This window comes from Lepisosteus oculatus, chromosome 11 (assembly GCF_040954835.1).
Source record: "Lepisosteus oculatus isolate fLepOcu1 chromosome 11, fLepOcu1.hap2, whole genome shotgun sequence".
In the NCBI taxonomy this organism is placed as follows: domain Eukaryota; kingdom Metazoa; phylum Chordata; class Actinopteri; order Semionotiformes; family Lepisosteidae; genus Lepisosteus; species Lepisosteus oculatus.
Genome location: NC_090706.1, coordinates 39,070,544 through 39,090,286, shown reverse-complemented (window position 1 = coordinate 39,090,286; position 19,743 = coordinate 39,070,544). Strand labels below are relative to the sequence as shown.

At 42.3% G+C, this 19,743-nt stretch overlaps 1 protein-coding gene across 7 annotated transcripts in view; it reads left to right on the top strand.

The window, feature by feature from the left end:
• Positions 1-19,743, top strand: part of htr4 (5-hydroxytryptamine receptor 4) — a 135,806-nt gene that overhangs the window by 63,575 nt on the left and 52,488 nt on the right. For all 7 annotated transcript variants that reach the window (XM_015350020.2, XM_015350019.2, XM_015350023.2 and 4 more), the window contains 2 exons: positions 6,316-6,469; positions 13,364-13,932. In XM_015350020.2, coding sequence (XP_015205506.1) covers positions 6,316-6,469; positions 13,364-13,932 — 723 coding nt within the window. The remainder of the gene's footprint in view (positions 1-6,315; positions 6,470-13,363; positions 13,933-19,743) is intronic.

Below are 19,743 nucleotides of genomic sequence, written 5' to 3'. Positions count from 1 at the left end.
GCCCGGGTTAAGATAAAGGGATTCTCTGCGCCTGGGAGCTGGAGCTAAAGCGATCTTGAAGTCGCGTTATGAATGGGTTGGTGGGCAGACCTTTTGTGTGGCAGGACTGCTGCTCTTCTAGGAATTTGGCAGGAGGGAAGCGGAAACAGAGGAGCTTGAGGGAAAAGACCCATTCACATTGTGTAGCAGACAGTGAGTGGATCTGGATGAATGGCCTTCAGAGAGATAGGAATGCATTTAAGGAAGAGATCAAACCTCAGCCCTTGGGAGCCCTGGCTGTGCAGCAGGAGTCTGAGTGAGAGCACATTTTCTTAAAGACCATTACGAGGTTATTTACTAGCACTCAGCTAGTACTGTGTAGCGCAGGTCCCCATCACTATTCATCTTTGCATCTCATTTTTAAGGCTCTTCAGTCACAAACTTAAGTGTTTTTTAAAATGAGAAAAGCACGGTCAATATAAGCGGTTTCAGTTAACTTTTTTGCTTTTAAAAGATGAATAAATTCTTCCAAGATTAATACATGTAATAAAGTCTATATAAATACGTGTGTATTTGTAATACATGGTATAACATGATGTTAAACTATTATTATACATTTACAGTACATAATTATACTCCATTATATACTATAGTAGTTATTATATACATTTAAACATTTAAAACACCACTTTTTTGTTCCCATTAGTTTGCAGGTTATATTTTCAAGTTATTGTGAGGGGAAAGTCTATGTTTAATTTCTCTTTTCCATACAGTATCTGCCTTGTCCGATGGAGATGTTTAAACCTTCACATTCTAAGTAAAATGCAGCTCACTGGAATTTTGACTAATCCAGTCAAGTAAACCAGAATAATTTCTAAAAAAAAAGGAAGGCCATTGTATCGATTGAGGGACTTGCTATGCAGCGTGCATTGTCTGCTGGTAGAGAACTCTTTGTTGTGTGTTTTTCTGTATGCCAGACAGAGAGGTCTGGAGGAGAAACGTGAGGCAATTCTAGTCTCTCAACAGGAGGTGTAGTGACCTGCAGGTACTCTGAACAGCTGTGTCCTGTTCACACTGAGATCCCTAAACACAGTGGAAACCCACAGCAGAGCCCTTGGCTGCCGGAGAAACAGAATTTTCTATAAGTGCACTTCTTAATGGATGTTAAATATTTTTAAGCATTCTGGGAGTGTGGTGACTGGAAATGACTTTGTTCCTTTACCTCTAGAATCTTCCCGTCTTCGTCTTGGCTGCCATAACTCATTCGCTCTGTTTTGAGATCTTATTGCACGAAGGACCTATTTTGAGGGTGATGGAGGACATTAATAATATAAATATTTTACTATCTGATTACCCTTAAAGGGACTGCATGTCAGGGAAAGTAATCCTAAATGATCTAAATCTCCAGAGCCTGCGTATGTAAGTGTTGGACCCAGCTGTCTGAAATAATTCATTCGACCTGGGGGTGAAGATGAAGACCCTCTTCTGACACTCTTGAGGCAGAAATGAGCCGTTTCAGAAGGCGCCAGCAGCACGGTGCTGGGCCAGAGAGTGTGTGACGTTTCGAAGAGCTATGGGTCTCTCACTGGCACTGCAAGCCTGCAGATGTCCCCTTGCCCATGTCATAAGGATTGGCTGTATTCTTTGAGCCTCATGGGTGACCCTCTAGTGCCGTTTTAATATAAACATGATTAAATATCGGATAAGCTGAAACAGGATCTATACTGGAACAAAACCATGAAACGCATCATAAATAACTCGTGTGTGCCTTCACTGAACCATTCAGAGCTGAAGATATGCCATTGATCAAAATGCAGATTTAAAAAAAAACATTTCATAAAATAAATACATTACTGAATAAAATTATTTTTGTAAACAATACTTTTGTTTACCACGATATAGATGGTTTTACTTTAAGGGATTGACAGATTTTCTGCACTTCTGTTGAAGAATGTCTGCGGAAAAAAAAAAACACCTCAGTCATTTTGTTTTGAGAATTATGAAAGAAAAAATCTGATGTAGCATTATAGGAAATGTTCACATAAATTACCTTGCTAAGGCAAAAGCTGTTTTAATATTCAAATAAAAGTATATCAAAAGAACATTCCCTCTGGCAGAATAGAAGGTGGACTTTGATCTTCTGGAGGCGAACAAAAAGAAAAACAAAGTCGCTTTTTAAAAAAACTGTACTGAGAATCACCGGGCCAGACAGCTTAATATTAACACAAGCTAATTCAAAAGAGTAAAATAGAAAAACATCAAGGTTATGTTGATTAAGACAGTTGGACAGAACATAGAAAAAGAGAATATCACTGTGAAGACAATCGCGAACCTGATTGCATTTTAGAGTGTTTATTATCAAATCACTGGCAAAATTCTACAAATGTGTAGTGTATGTGATTGGACCCAAACAGTACATCACAGGCTTGTTTGCAGGAGTCCACTACAGCTCAGACAAGTGTGCCAGAGGTCTGGAGCTAATTCTCATTATCCACTAGACAACAAAACGTCTCGCCACATACTGTACATCTGACAGGACAAAAAGGTCTTATTTCATGAACTGGCCTGTATGTCATATCTGGTCCAGCAAAAAATAGTGAATCTTTGTTCCCAACCTTGGAAAAAGGGGAGAGTGGATTAATACATTTTGGAAGGGAAACCTGAGAAATAAACAGAAGAGAAGACGTCAAACTCAACAGCAACGAACCAAAATAAAAAAAACGAGGCGCTTCATATTTAGGGACATTCATCTATCCGTTTTCGAACTGCTTCTTCCAACACAGGCACTCAGGGGAGCTGGAGCCTAACCCGGCAAAAAAGTGCCCTGGACAGGACGCCTCTCCATCACACAGACAGTACAGGCCCTTTAGGGACCTAAATTTCAATCATTAAATCAGAATGATGAATATCTGATTCAAACACCTTTCAAAAGCAACAGACAGCACACTGCAAATTGACAGGTTAACACAAGCTAGCACAAGGCGTTTGTATATCAGATGCTAGCAGAGCTGTCTTGGCTTGAATCATGTCTGTCTACATCATAAGAAAATGATGTACTGACTCATAACTGAACTGTCACGCCCTCTGCAGCCAGGGGGCGCTCCTTCTCTGTCCTGTCCCTAGTTTCCGGTCTGCTGTCCTTCCTGTCCCTCTCTCCCTTGGGCTATATATTTCCGGGTCTTGCACTCTGTCCTCGCTCAGCATTGATGTTCAGATGTCCTGAGACCCGCCTAGCACCAGGGCGCCCCACGTCCGCTCCCTGAGGGCATAGGTTTCTATACGGCATTCCTGAACTCTTTGCACTAATGAGCCCGGGCCTTTTTCCCGTCTCGCCGCTACGCATATGGGTCTTTTTCCGCTCTCCTGCTCCCCACGGTTAGTCCCTTTGGACGTCCGTGACATGAACTGATTAATTTTGATTTAATATAACACTGTTTTGTGGGTGGTTTAGCGTAGTGAGTACTGTACGTCTCTGGACCTATACGTTGCGGGTTTGAGATCCTGCTACAGACACTTCTGTTGCACTTGGAGCGAGAGACTTCACCCATGTGGTCCGTCAACACTGTGGAAGCCAGGATAAGCTCTGGCCCAGTGAGTCAGTGTTCCTCGAATGTGAAGCAGTGGTCACTTCTTGGACTCATAACTGAAAAGGTAGTCCTGTTGTACCCTTGAGCAAAATAGTTCACACAAATTGCTCCAGTAGAATACCCAGCTGAATAAATGCTGCAAATGTACTGTAAGTCTCTTTGGTTAAAGCTTACAGACAAATAAATTAATAACAAACAGCTAAAATGTACCACGTCGAATAGAATTTTTGACCTGAATGGGTTTAGATCAATACTAAAATTATCATCAATATACCTGAAGTGTGTGCGTGTCTGTTTCTTGAGTGATTAATAGTGTTCATTTTTCAATAACATGAGTTATTAAAAAACTTTGTTTAAGCCTCAAACTTTAGGGCTTTTTCATTGTTTTACCAGCTGGTGAAGCAGCTATTTGTAGGTAACATTTTCAAGCAATTCCACCCAGCTGCCCTAATAATGACTCTTTTTTGAGTCGCTTAAACTTTACACAGAAGAGAGATTGCAGAAATATGTCAGCCCACCCCAGGTGCTTTCAGAACTGCTCAGTAATGTCATCTCACTATCTATAGAGTTTGTTGCCTCACAGTTACTGTTCTATGGGTAAAGCAAAGGAGCAATTAAAAATGTCTAACAATTAACAATTAATCAATATCAATGCATGAGATAAACAATGCAGTTCAATGGCAATATTGTCTGAATTGAAGTCTTTCCACAGTACTAACTTGCAGTGTTGTTCTCTCAGTGCTAATAATCCAGCTGTTTGCAACACACAAAACAGCTAATTCCATTTTAACAATCATTATTTTCTGTAAAATTGTGCAGGCGTTCTGAATCCCAGACATTAATCATACTGTCCACTTTTTTTTCTGTTGATTCTTTCTTGTTGATTTTAACTTATTTGATTCATAGTACTTCTTGTTAGCACTAGCAATAATGGAGACCATCACAGCTGGAGAGCTGTTGACTTGAACGGTAAAGTTCATTTTCACATCTATGTCCAGTTGCCATGGCCTTGTTGCCAAGGAGACACGTCACATAAGTCCTTAGCAATCCATGAAGTCACAGTAGTTTTACTGCAGAGTGTTTTTGGTTCTTGATTGAAGAATTTCAGAAAGGTAGAAAAGTCAGAGGGTTAAAATGGACTACGTGGTACAAATGAGTGACTTGTGTGAGTAACAGTAATGGAGAACTGTAACACCCCAAGCAGCAGGAACAAGTGTTCTTGGGTATCAAATACATTAATCAGATAACCAAGGCCAGAAAAGCTGGAAAATCACTGAACATGCCTGAAATGTAGCCTTTCTTGTTTATACGCTGCTGAAAACATGCCTTCTGTAGCTATCTCCTCTCCAACACGTGAAAACATTGGGTTTGAAGACGATCCTATTTTGGCAGTGATCTGTCTCGTTGAAGCCTGGAGAGTGAGAACCAGTTGGGCTGTCTGCAGTAAGCAAACCAGCGTGTGTTCCATGTCCCTGTTGTCCTGAGAGTCTTTTTAGCACCGACGTCCTGGAAGTGGCAGGTGTGGACACCAGAGATCCTCAGCTAGATCAGAGTGGGGAGGTCAGTACTGCCTAGTGGTAGCCTGCTTAGATTGTGGGGTCACTGCTGCGGTGGGGAGCAGTATTCCACCGCACCAGTGACCCCACTTTGATCCTGCGGCACTGCTGGCACTGGGACACTGTTGCATTTCCACAGTGAGGCCACACTCAGTTCGACATGATCCTGCTCAGACTGTGACAGCTGTTGTAGTTATTAGTTCACTTACAGTATCATCCTAATATGACTCCGTTCATGAAATGCTGTTTCTATATGGGCTGCAGAGAATAAAAACACGTTCTCTGCCCCACCTGTACGCCCTGGCAGCCCAAGCCAGCAGGTCTAATATCAACGCTGAATGACGGAGCGGGGGCACACTGCAGGCTGTGCAGTGCCTGCGCTTCACTAGGGTCTGACTAAAGCACACAGCAGCAGTCCCTGCTGCACTGATGTCTGACGTCTGTATTCTCAACTGGAGGCACAGAAGTGGCCTGAGCCAAGGCGAAGAATGCCAATCACAGTGAGGGTAGGTGTTACGGGGGGGGTTATCGCTGTAGGACAGCACGAGAGGCTCCCACTGATGCAGTCTGGAGAAGGGGAGCTGCTGAAAGCAGGAGGTCAAGCCAATCCGAAGCTGGGAAGTGATATAAGCTGAGGGACGCTGATGTTATGGATGGGGTCCTTCAAGCTGTACACAACCCTGGAGACAGGAGACAGGAGAGTAACAAAGCAGCAGCAAAAATATTGCTTTTAAGTAACAGAATGCTCTCTGCAGCTCGGGAAAGGCTGGACAGGGTATGGATGATAATGAGGAGTCAGGGAGCTGCCTACCAGCAGGGGTCCAAGTTAATAATCTTCTGCAGAGGCGAATGAGAGACACGGTAAAGAGACCAGGTGGAAGTGCCTATGGAGGGAAACGAAAAAAAGGCTGGAGCTGGATTTGGAATGCATACAGGATAGAACACAGGAGGGCTCTGTCATTATTACTGTAGGTGGTGGAATGTGGTTATCCTTTCCATGCAACCTATCACAGGTACCGTCATTATACAATGGGAATTAGATGACTGCTGCTGTTCCTCGATATTTCACACATTCCCTTTCAGAACTCTGCAGAAGAAATGTGCAAACGTATACGAGATACAGGGGGATCTCCCCTCGGTCCCAAAAGAACCTGTGTCTGAAGTGCTAACGGGCTCCATTTCTCTCTTCCCAGGTACTATGCTATCTGCTGCCAGCCACTTGTCTACAGGAACAAAATGACACCTATGAGAGTGGCTCTCATGCTGGGGGGATGCTGGGTAATCCCGACCTTCATTTCCTTCCTTCCCATAATGCAAGGCTGGAACAGCATTGGAATCAATGACTTGGTGAGTGGAGGTTCCCTTTCCTCTTCCTCCTGCTTTTTCCCTTGGCTTTTCCTTTCCACATCTGAGACAAAATCCGTCTCCCTCGGCTCGGTGCTCCTACAGGAAGGAGAAAGGCTCTATGCATTGTTTGAGAAAAGCAAAATGTGAGTTCTTCTCAGATTTCATTTAAATTCTTCAAACTAAAGGCAAGAGTACTGGCAGCAGAGGTGTCACGTCGCCGTACCTGTTGAGCTCAGCAGAATTAAAGAAGGGATGTCTTTGGCATTCCTCATCCGTGTGATCCATCCTGAAAACTTTCCTTTCCAAAACAGAGCTGGATTAACTCTACACTTCTGCCAGTTAGTGACATGTTTATGAAGGCGGGGTGCAGAATTCCAAGGGAAAAAAAATTCTAAATTGTCCCATTCCTCTGATATTTGTTCTGTCGTGATTATTTATACATTTAGAAGTCCTTAAAAGTAGCTGTGCAGCATGTACCATCACACTGGTAAAAAAAGATAAGTATTTTAATAAATCCGAAGGTCATTTACAGAAAAGCTCTCCTCTTTTCCCTGTAGTTGTTCTTAAAGCATTAGAACATGAGTAAGACTTCAATGTAGAGAGTTATCCTCATGTCCATGGCTGCTGTCAGACCCTCTTCTTATTTCCCCCTGTTTTAAAAACAAGCAACAGGCTGCTTACCGTTTTGTCCTCTTATAATTTGACATTTATTTGTGAAATGCATTTTCCACATTCAGTAAACAGAGAGTAATAAAATAACAGGAGAACAATTTCTAAAGATTGCTTTTTTAATAGCTTCAGTTTCAAAACACGTGACCTCAGTGTGGAGCTTAGCACTTCATCTTCCCGGCCGGATGATGCCTCAGCAACCTAGTTCTTTGGCATTAACGTATTTTGTATATGACACTTCCTATTTTGAACTAAAAAAAAAACGGGTTCGTAACAAGAGCCTCCTCCTGCTGTATTGATATTGCTTCTGCATTTCCCTTATACCAGGATGCCACAAGTAGAAGCTGTTGGCATTCTGAGAAATGAAAGCATATCCCAGTCATTCTTTTCTCCAAAGCCTGGAATGGGTGGCTTTGTGGTGTTGACACACAGGGCACAAAGGCTGAATTTGATGTCATCTGTGAACAGAAAACTCATTCTTGTTTATTCAACACAATCCTCTGCATTCATTCATCATTTGAGAGTCAGATCAATATGAATCGAAGTATGAGGCACTTGAAATCATCATTCAAAATGCTCAAGGTGCCCTGTGAGTGTGTCAGAACAATCCTTCGTCTCCTTTAGTATGGCATGTTTGCTCATGATCTGTGATTCCAATCATCGATTTCTTTGTCAAGAAAACAATGCAAAACAAAAAACTCTGAAAATAATTAAGCTAAATGATTTACTTTAAGGTTTTAGTGATTAGAGCTACTGTATCTGCTTTGGGCTTGAGATTTAAATTGTCCTGCCTCTACCTTACAAGATTGATGCTGTTAAAACATTTGTACAGGTAGATCTGGAGTGTAATGTGCTGCAAATCCTGCCCTGATTTTGAGCCTTCAGATGTACAGTATGAAGACCCAAGCGTGGTGCTTTGCCATCCTTAAATCCTTCCTTTCATTCTGCTAGCTAACTAGGGATATACTACATTTGAGATTACAGTGCAAGAGAAGTCAAAGTCATGAATTGCAATATAAGAGCGCAGTCTGTTCTTGCTTTTGAATGTGCTGTAGCTAAGGGACACCAAGGCTATACTCCTCTAAACCATGTTTTATTCTGCCAGGCATTTAATTACATGCTTCAGTAGCAGGTCCAACGAAATAGCCCTTACAACAATGGCAGCTACCATGTCATTACCTAGCAGATTGCAAATACAAAAGATTCCACAGGACAATCAGGGGTACTGCTCTCAACTCACTTCTCAAGCGTTTGCCTGTAAAAGACAACTAAACACCAGGCAGAGAGTAAGGCAGCTCTCCTCTTTAAGGCACCGAGTGATCCTGTGAGTTCTGCCATAACATCACTAAGTAATAAGGAGTGTCTGCTCAGTTTTTTTGTTTTTTTTTGACAGGTCCAGCTTGAGTTTAACTTCCAATATGTTTTGGTCAAGTTTTTAAATGACTCGATTTATCATTGCAGTTAATATTTTACTCGGATTATGACATCAGAATAAAACTGTGGCTGTTCTGTGGAGAATCGTTTTTGTTTGCATTGTAGCTCAGTTATAAAGAGCCTCTGTTTGCAAGACCAGCTATGCAGAGAAATCACTGGTTTGACTTTTGGGTATTCCACACACCAGCTGTGCCAGAGATGCCCTAAAATACAATGCAGAACGGTCTGAACACTTCTAGCGCTGTGTTAGTTTGAAATCACAGAGGGCTTCCAGCTGCCACACAACAATCACACATGCTGCGTGCGAGATTTGAGACACGCAAGGACCTGTGTCAGTGCTCCTTGCTTGTTGTTTAACTCTGCTGACTACCAAAGAGGCGGAGGATACTGGGGTACACGTGTGCCATCTGCACCTCTCCCCAGGCATAACATTAGACTTGCTTGAGATTTAACTGTGCACCCAGCTGATGAACAATGAATTGAACTGAAAAAATAATCGTTTATTCAACCAGACAGGCCAGTTAAGGGGAAATGCATTTAATACTCATTTTATTTGGCTTTATTTTAAGTTTTTTTATGCCACATAACCTACTGTACATTTGCACCAATTTATAAAGCTGGATATTTTTCATGTAGCACTGTTCTTCACTGTACAACTAAAGTGTCTTTTTAATAAAACGTCTACATCTTAAATTGTAGGAAGGCAGTGAGAACTTCAATAAATTATTCAAATAAAGTAGCTTAAAACAACAAAATATTTGACTGATACACAGAGAGGATGAATCAGATAATATAGATCACAATGATGAGTGCAACAGGTGGCACTAAGATTCAACCTTGTGATTTTTTAGACATCATGCTTCCAGAAGAAAAGATCTAGAGGCCATTCTATAAAAAACATCACTCTCTTCTAAGATGATGAGTATGGATGTAGGGAACAGTGTATGCCCAGTGTTCTCCAGGCTTTTAAACACAGATCCCGTCTTGAATTTGAGTACAGACCCACCCAAAAATATAGAATAGGCAGGATAGTCAAGTTATACTTTAATCAGTCAGACGAGACCCCTGTGCTGAGAGGCCTGGGCTGAAGTTTGCTACTGCTCATCAATGTGCAGCTCATCCCGTAGGTACCTGCCATACTGTATGTGTGACTTGATTAACTTCATTTGGGAAAACCGCCTCTGAGACGTATATGTAGCCACTGTACTGTACGCCTTCACTTTAAAAGTACAGGATAATAAAATGCAGGAGCTTTTTCTGTGCTTACAGGTCCCCAGAAACCTCTGTCCCTTGACTTGTGTTTCACTTTAGTATGATTTTATCATTTTCCTGTCAGCTCCACTGCTGTTTGAATTTGGTGGCCAGCCCACTAATGTCTACTTAAAGGAATGGGTTGGAGGATTAGAGACAAACACGATTTTGTTTGATCTAACGGTTTTTGTTGCATCACAACTAATTACTGACATCATCAGGTGTTTGCACAGAAATTTGACATCCCTCCATCCCACCTCGAAAAAGAGACAGAACCAGGGTGACTTCTACTCTGCTGAGACTTCAGCCATTTTAAAAGAGAGATTTAATAAGCAGTCAGCATAGGGGATATTAGATGCGAAGCAAGTTTTAGAAAAGAATGATGGTTCAATGCCATCGTCACCAGTCGATTTTACAAACTCAGCTCTTACTGCTAATTCCGTAATTGACTACATCAGAAACTTTAGGACTTGCATCGAACTGAACTGGATCAGCGTTATTAAGCTATCAAACACACAGCCAGCAGAATGAAATGTTCATTCAATGAATAAACCATCTATTTTGTAATCTGTCATAGGGAAGTAATAGAAACTGGTAAATGACAGGGTAATGATTTGTTCCTCGTAAATTCAACTGACATCTATAATGTCTTTAGGTTAAGAAGCTGGAAAACCAATGGCTGTCATAAGTCATTTTAGAACTTTTGTTCATTTATTTCTAACTTTTTGTTAGTGTTTTTGCTTAATTAAAGCTGACAACACAGGGCTTAACACAGGGCTGATCCAATGGCCAAAACCAATTTGTGAGTGCCTGTTACAAACAGTACTGACCAATCTTTAAAAATATTGTAATATAAGTACGTGCGACAGATTAGTTAAGAGAAATTCAGCTCCAGTTTATTAAAGCTAGATCAAGTAGAAAAGCCAGTTCATTAAAATTCTACAGACGTTTTTTTAGATGAAATCGGAGGAGGGTGACTCTTTTTCACGCTGCTTCTAATACATGCTAGCAAACGAGGTTCACAAAGATCCTCACAAAACACAGTACTGGTACTTGTCAGGAATGTTTGTGAGCATGATGTCAAGCAAGCCTGAATTATCTGGTGACTAAGTCAGTTCTAGTAGGTGTGGTTACAGCACTTAGACAATGTCAGAAGGTTTTATCATATCCCAGTTTAATTCTCACAGAAAAATGAACACAGAGCTCAAATAAGAAATAACAGGTTTAGTAAAGCTAAGCAGCAGCAGGAGAAGAAGGAGGTCTATAGGAGGTCTGTGGTCTTCACACTTAATTTTGTAGAGATGGATTTTTAGTTTAGGAAATCACCATGTTTGGAGATTGATTTGGATATAATGAGAGCATTTTATATGATATTTTATACTGAAAATGATTTTTTAATCAAGGCTTCTAGTATATAACACATTCAGAGAAGAGCTTGAAGTCTTAGGTGGATTGAGTTTTGAGAAGCAGGCTGCCTGCTAAGATGGAGAGATCCAGAGTTTTATCATGGTAAAAAACATTACACACTCCTGAAAAGATGTATGTGAACCCCATTTATGAACATGGAAATTTCACCTTTATGCTGATAGCCTTATCATAATAGCCTTCCAGAATCAAAGCCACTTTTATTTATAGTTAACTATTCCATGCCTCTTGAAACAAAACGATGTATGAATTAAACAAACAATAAGTAATTGAGGTACATAGAATGTGAAAAAGCTCAATTAGCTCAATTAAGGGAATAATCAGAATCAGGTGTTTAAATAGTTAGTTAGATCTTGGTGTCTGGGTTTTGCAAGGCCCACCGAAGGTGAGAAACGTTGCAAGTTTGGTCTTTACCCAGCAGGTGTGTGGAAACAAGGCATTCCACAATCTGAGGAGCTCTCTGAAGACTCGCAGCAAAAGAGTTATTGATGATTGGGAACATCTGAGAATCTGGGGCTCCACCAATCCACTGTCAGGTAGTGTACAGATGGAGAAAATTTAAGACCACAAGCGCTCCACCAGGATTGGTTGTCCTACCAAAATCTCCTTGAGTTACAAAAACCCCAGAGACACAGGGGGGTGACTTTCCCTGTCAAAATCTCCTGCTTGTAACCAACATAGAAATTAGTGGGAGGGCAGAAGAAATTATCAGTCAAAATCAGTTATAAGGTCCAAATGAATAAATTCTGGAGTAAATGTGGGTAACCATAGATATAGTAACCTGGTGAAACTTCAATTTGCTATCACTTGGCCATGTCAAATGGGAATATTCTGCATACTGCTCAGTCTTAACTTCAGACCATCAAAGACTGCAAAAACTTACCGTTTCTTACTCAGCTGAACCAGAAGGAAAATCTGGAACTGTTCTTCAGAGCAAGACTTGCAAAAGCCAGTCGCTGGCGCACCCCACGGACTGCAGCTGCATCCAAAGGCTTCTTGGGTTATTTCTGGAGATATGTCCGGTGAAGTTGAACAAAAAAGTGAAAGCAAAAAAAGTTAAACCTTTTAAAAAGCTCGAAAAAAAAGAAATAGAGCAAACATACAGTAAGAGCACAGTTCATACAGTAAGGTAACACCACTGTGGAAGACAAATGAAAAAGTTTACAATTGAAAATGGCCAATTGGCCTGTCTTAGCAATACTAAAACTAGAAGGTATGAAAAATCCTAATGGGCAATTCCAGAGTTTAATAAATCACCAATTTCTCCATTACAAAACCAAATGTAAACTTCTGCATTTTCTCATAATGGTATGCTCATTTTGCCTGCTTCAAACAAGAGCCACAGTGCACTTTGTAGGGAGCAGTAGTGAGGTGACTGAAATTGGAAAGAAGAAATGGAAATTATGCAGCTTTCTTTTACAATCCTTTTTTGCAGCCCAGAAGGCACTAGCAGCCTCATGATGGACAAGCTCAAGAGACCACTAACAGAGCTATGAAAGGAAATATTAATATGGCAGGGATTGTGATTCTGAATGTATTCACAGTTATCTTCGGGAAATCCAGGGGCTGGTGTGCCTTAAAATTGTGTGTGTCACAAAACAACATATTAAATGCTCACGCTACCGAATGTTTGTATTCACAAAGTTACTTCACCATTCACTAATGCATTGAGATTTAAAGGTCTTTTATCGTCTATTAAAGACTTGACAAGAAAACAATATGCCCTTTCTTCAGTAGGAGGTTGATTTTCAGGGCTCTGATGTTAAGATTTCAAGAATGAGGTCTATTTTTAGTCTCCATCACTGCTGGCGTCTCAAAAGCCTGCGGATCTCTGCCTTGTAAAGAACCCAAGCGTAAACACCAGGACTTTAAGCTCTTAAAAGGGGTGATAAAATGGGATGCAAAGGCAGATATGTGGCTAAGCACCAGAGCAAACAAAACACTTTATGAATGTTGAAATCCATGGTAATATTACCAGGCCTCCTCCTTCCTCTTCCTCTTCCTTTCTCCTGACTCTTCTTTTGCTTCCTTGCTTTAGTTTTTACCCTTGCATGAATTTCCCCTTAGCAAAGCATCACTCCTGTCTTGGTAACGCACGTCCCCTCCCCACCGTAGATAGAGCAGCGGAAGTTCAGCGGGGAGGCCAACGCCACGCTGTGCGTCTTCATGGTCAACAAGCCCTACGCCCTCACCTGCTCTGTGGTGGCCTTCTACATCCCCCTGGGACTCATGGTGCTGGCCTACCAGCGGATCTACGTCACGGCCCGGGAGCACGCCCGGCAGATTGGCATGCTGCAGCGGGCCGGGGGCGCCAACAGCGGCGCTTCGGACAGCGCCGACCACCAGCGCAACCACCGCATGCGCACGGAGACCAAGGCGGCCAAGACTCTGTGCATCATCATGGGCTGCTTCTGCCTCTGCTGGGCCCCCTTCTTCATCACCAACGTGGTGGACCCTTTCATTGACTACACGGTCCCGGAGAAGCTCTGGACCGCCTGCTTGTGGCTGGGCTACATCAACTCCATGCTCAACCCCTTCCTCTATGCCTTCCTGAACAAGTCCTTCCGCCGTGCCTTCCTCATCATCCTGTGCTGCGGGCAGGAGCGCTACCGCCGGCCATCCATCCTCGGTCCCAGCGCCCCCTGCACCTCCACCCAGATCAACGGGTCCACACATGTGCTGAGGTAGGTAGATCCCCGAAACCAGTGCCGGGTCGGGTCCGCCTGCACGGACAACACAAAGTCCCACAGCTGATCTGCAGCCGAAGGTGTATCACTCTCCCCGTTCCTCATCAGTCTGGCCTCCCGCCTTCAAAGCTTGGGGGAACTTGCCTTCTCCCGGACAGGGGCCTGTATCTGGGCCTCCTGGATCTCCACTGAGCAGCAGCAGTTTCAGCGGTTTCATGGCCGAGAGAAGGGGATGTAGCGAACTGGTGGGCAGCACTACAAGAAGCTGGGAGAGGCGTTGCGCTGGGCTAGCGTGCGCTATAGGCAAATTGAGTCGCACAGCAGATCTATCCGATTTGAGTCTAATAGCAACAGACACGCATCAAATTGTTAGTTTCAGCTCTAAAAGCATGTTAGGTGCTCCAGCACACTGCTGCTTCTGGACCCAAGGGTATTGTTTCACAGCTGCTGATGGAACCCTGATAGGTCTCCCCGCTCATTAGCCCTGCTGTATATAGATGCCCAGTGATGCTTCAGAGAGGTTTGCAGAGATCTGTGGCAGTGGCACGAGGAGCAGTCCAGGGGTTCCAAGCACAGCTGTGGTTCTTTGATCAGCATTGAGGCTTCAGTTCACATTTCACTTCCATTCCGGTTCATCTTCTGCTACAGTCAGTTTCCACTAGTGCTACTGTCAGAATTTATTGTGCAGATCTCGGTAGTGTGAAAGAAAAGATGTCTTGATGTCTTGTCAGGGTGCTACAGGACTACAGAGTCCTTCACTCTAACAGATGGGATTCCGTGCCAGTAAGCTGCATGGAGAGAGCTTCATGTTTCATTTTCAGAGCCAATATTTTAAAGTTTGTGTCACTGTGTTTCAGCTATCCATAAATATATGACTATTTTCAACTACTATTTATACTCCTGAAACACAAAGAAACCTGAAATAACTCTTCCTTTTACAGTTTTGCTATTAGAAAAAAATGCACTCCTTTTTGGGAAAAATGGTGTCGTTGTTTATAATGGTCTTATAAGACATTTGTTGGCTTTCGTGAATCACGTTTTTTTACAGTATGTCCCATATACAGTATGTTGCTATGTTTCCTTATAATTATCTAAATGCATTAACATTCTCTCACAAAATAAAAATAACCACAACACCTGTCAGCTTTGACCGTATCTAAAAGACCTTGTTTCTCGGTTCACTGGTCTTCGAAATTCATTCGCCCTGGTATGTATCGCCGCCTTTCCCAAATGACTAAATCATAGGACATGTTTGTCTCGTGTGCCTTTCAACCTTGACTTCTGGGAAATAGATCTTGTCGAATTGTCATGATTTTTTATCTGTTGCTTAACCGCAGGTGATGTAGTCGGGATTCATAAGCTGGTCTCGCTTTGACTTCCAAGTAAAACCAACATTCTCATTGGCCGCCGTCCGGCAAGGTGTGAGGCTGTTAAAAGAGATTTACTTTTTAAGCAGTCTGCATGGACTTTAAACGGTTAAGGAGCTTGAATACCATGCATCTGATAGATAGTGCTGCAATAGCCCAATTTCATTGATTTACTGCTGGCAAATAAATACAATCGATTTCCTTCACTATATTAGAACACTGTTATTTCTCTTTAACTTCTTTTTCCCAGACATTCCATGCTGTATAGCCCGGCATTATAAGCCCTTCATAACGCATGTAGAGGTCGCGCATGTAGTTTTCGCACTTCTGTCTCGGTACAGTACACTTCTATACAGTAACACCTACATTAATCCCCTGGTAACAAACTTATTTGCCATAAAAAGAAAAAATATAGAACTGCAAAACAAAATCAGAAGGAAAATATCCGTTATTCAGATCCGTAAAATAAAAAGAAGAATTCGCTCGTCTTTCCAATATCCCTGGCTGTACAGTGCTCGGCCTCCAATTCTCAACGTTCATAAATGCAAAGAATGTGCCAAAACCGTGCACCCGGACTCTTAAAGCACGAAGGGTTTCAGTACTGACCGTTTTAAGACAGTTTATACCATAGCCTGTTTCAAAGGCTTTCATGCTTTCAAAATAAAGAACTACTTCATTGTATCAAGGGACAACCTGGTTTATAAATTATACCTGATATGTACTTTGACTTATCTAAATTTCACTGGGTTTTTGTTTGAGTATTTTATTTTACCACCAGTGAAGGAAGGCACAAAGCACACATATGGCAATAAGAAAAAGATCATTTAGGATTTGTCTCTAGCTTTTAATTTTCTAATTAATTTTCCAGGCATTCGTCCATATGTTCCTTTATCAAGAGTGCAGGTCAGCTTGTTTAAATCCAAGGAGTCATTGTTTATTTTTCCTAGTACTTTTGAACTAAACATAGAAACTAAACATTAAACCTGTATGAATAATTCATGATAATGCAAAATGCACATTGCACAAAACAGAAAAGAAATTGTGAAACCAAAGTGTAGCAGCCCAAATAAAAACCATACATATTTCTCTGCTTTAATAACCCACATCAATTATTTGCAAATGTGTTTTTAGAGGCATTAGCATCGCTATAGATATTCATAATTTCCCAAATAATACCTTAATAACCCTGCTATCTCTCCTTGACTACCAATGGAGTTTGATATTAAGGAAGTCATTACAAGTCATAGTATTTCAGATGATTAAAAAAACACTTCATTTTGATGTGATCCGTCATCACAGAATGCCTGAACTTGTAATCTCTGAATTTCCATAAATTCATTTTATTTCACCATTTGAATTTAACCTCTTGCAAGAAAATTAATTTTAAGCTTGTTTCCCCAGTGAGCAGTTTGCAATTTCTCTCACTTTGAAGCAGAGTTTGAAAATGCTCTGCACTAAGCTTTACCGTTAATTCTAGTATTTGCCTGAACCTGTTTCCTGGGGAGTTCAGAATTAATTTTATTGAAAGGGACATTGCCAGTTATTGTAAATATCAAGGGATGCACTGCATATAGGTTTCAGCGGTCTTAAAAATGAAGAAAATGTGAAAGATATGTTTTGTTTTTACCCTTCCCTTTTTTACCTGGGCTATTGTCTTCAGTCTTTGGCAAAAGAAAGTCTTCCGTCAAAAATGATTTTAAACCATAGAAAATACATGTTCGCTGTGGTGACATAAACCTATGAGAAACGTTGGTGTCACGATTATAGTCCCCACTCCTTAAGGGTGCTCCAGCCCTTTCACTTAAGACTTTTTTCTGTGCACCTGTTCCCTATTCCCAGCCCACCTTAAAAGCCAGGCGCTGACGCTCATCCGGGCTCTGCATCTGGTTTCCGTACCGTGCGAGTCCGGGACCTGGAAGCGCCTGGTCCCGTTAAGGTTTTAATCTCTGTTCCCGCTCCTGTTCCCTGTCCGCCGGTTCCGACCCGGTTTCTGGTTTTAATTCCGTGTTTTGGTGGATCTCCTGGTTTTGGACTTACCCTTGTGTTTTGGATACCCTCTAAGGATTATTCTTTTGGATTGTTCGCCTCGGCCACGCCTCCCCCGTGCACCAGCGCACTGTGGACACGCCCCCCTGTCTTCAGTCCCGTTTTCCTGCATGACGTTTTCCCAGTGTTTCCCCACTTATTTGGATTGTGTCGTCCGCATAGGGTCCGGAAAGAACTGTTCGTTACAGTTGGCTTGTGCCAATTAAAAACTTTCCTTTTCATGAAAATTTCCGAACAAAGTTGAGAATGTCATGGAAGAGGAAGTACTTTACTAATGAAGAAGTTAAAGCTGCATGCTGCCTGTGAGCACAAAGCGAGCTGCAACAGTATCAGGAGAAATATTCTGTTAAACTGCTAAGCTAATTAAGAGCTGACTGCCTAGATATATTGTATCAGTTTTGTTGCCTGAGTCCCAAATGAAGTGGGATAATCATTAGTAAATCGTATGCTTAACACTCTTAATTTACTTACAATGAAAACAAAACCCCATCTATATTTAATAGACGAAGGATTTATTTTCTGAATTATTCATGAAGGCAATGGGCCTACATTCTATAATCATTTTGTGCATTTATGCATGGATTAGTGGTGACATTTAGCTGCATTCCCCAAAGAAAAGCTGGGTACATCATTTACACGTCGAAGCAGAGTCGAAATAAAAACAAACCCGCGATATCCCCTTGCACTGACAGACTTTCGGAGCCCAGGCTTTCTGCATTGGCTGTTTAAAGACAATTTAAACCAACTGTCCGTCCTACATGCTTTCAGCAGACAGACTGTGATGCGAAGGGAAAAGTAGGCAAGGGAAAATTAAGGACTGCATTCGCAATGTGCAGTCATTAACAAAACCTCTGTGTGGCTTGTTTTGTCAAGAGAAAATCATCTTTATAAATGACAGAAAAGCAAATGATTTAGTATGACCGATCCGAATGTCGCTCAGTTTATATTTGAGTACTTTACTGTGCAAGGAGAATTAATTTGCATGTAATGTCATTGTCTTGTAGTAGAGGTACTCCTCAGGTACTACTTCCAGGGCACTCCTCCCTGTTGAGCAACATTTTCAAACCACTGTGGCGACTGAGAGAGTGTTCCCTGTCTTTTGGATGAGATGTTATACCACAGACCTAACTACGTGGCCCTGCATGTAGGAGTATGTGCTGTTAACCCCAGTGATCTGGCTAAATTCCACTCTGGGTTCTCAAAAGAGAACTGACCAGTGGATGTGAACCAGTGGACTAGTGGAAAGTGAATGGCACCCGCCCCTTATCCAAGAGAGAATGCAGTAGAACAAGCAGTGGACTGGAGAGCCTAGGCAGGTCTCTTCTTAGAAGTAGGAATTACCCCGTCAGTGACTGCAGTTCAGACTCTGACTCCTGTAATAACTCCCACGTGTAAGAGCAGACGTCTGCAAGCCACTCTAGAGCTCAGAAAAGGAGAAGCAATAACTGACAAGAAGTCTGGAGCCAACAAACATGCCCTTGCAGGGGTCAAGCTCACATTTGCCACCACAGGATTCAGAATGGAGAGACAGTACTACGGCCTGCTGTCTCCTGAGTTTTGCAGGAAGGCCGGGAGGCTAACTGTAAGAGGGAAGGCACATGGCCAAACATGTAGCCAACCTTGTGCTAGGTCACTGATGCTCGGTACTCCATCTCCTTCAATGAGCCAGAACCAAAGGGTGCAGTGAGTCGATTCTAGCAGGAGAAGGAGATCTGCAGGTGAGAGGTCCACCCCCTGAGAACGGAGACACCCACCCAAGATGGGTAGGAGTCTTATTGAGGGCTCCTGGCCAAGGTGCTGCCCAGAGGGATGTGAGGCGAGGTTGTGCACACGGAAGGAACTTAGAAGAAGCCTCTGCTCACTCTTGCAATTTTCCGGCCACAGCCTTACACGTTGTAGGTATCCGTGGTGCTAACTTCCATTGTGAAATATCCAAGGCGGCTCTGCAAAACTGTTGGCTCAAGGGGAGGGGTCTTTATCTACAATAGGGCCACAGAGTGTAGGTCGATCCAGGAAGGGGGCAAGAGCCAGCTTACCTGCATGAGAAAACAAAAATAGAGGCACTGGAAGCATGCCAGTCCTACATCTCCCCAAGAGTAAGGGGTGGAGAAAGGGTGCGATGCTTCCAATCACCCATACCATGGGTGGTGCTGGTATAAATGCTCAGTCCTGCACCCTGGGGACAGCGATCTCGCATTAGTTGGCGACAGCTCTTCAAAATGAAAAAGGGATGGCTGAATTTGTCACTGGGTTAATGTTAGCGCATTTTATTATGCATTAGTGTGCACAATATGCTTAATACCATTGCCACCAGGCAACAACAGACACTTCAGTGTTGACCTCTGGCATAGCTCTTAAAAATTATTATAAAAGGCACTTAAGATAATTCCAGGAC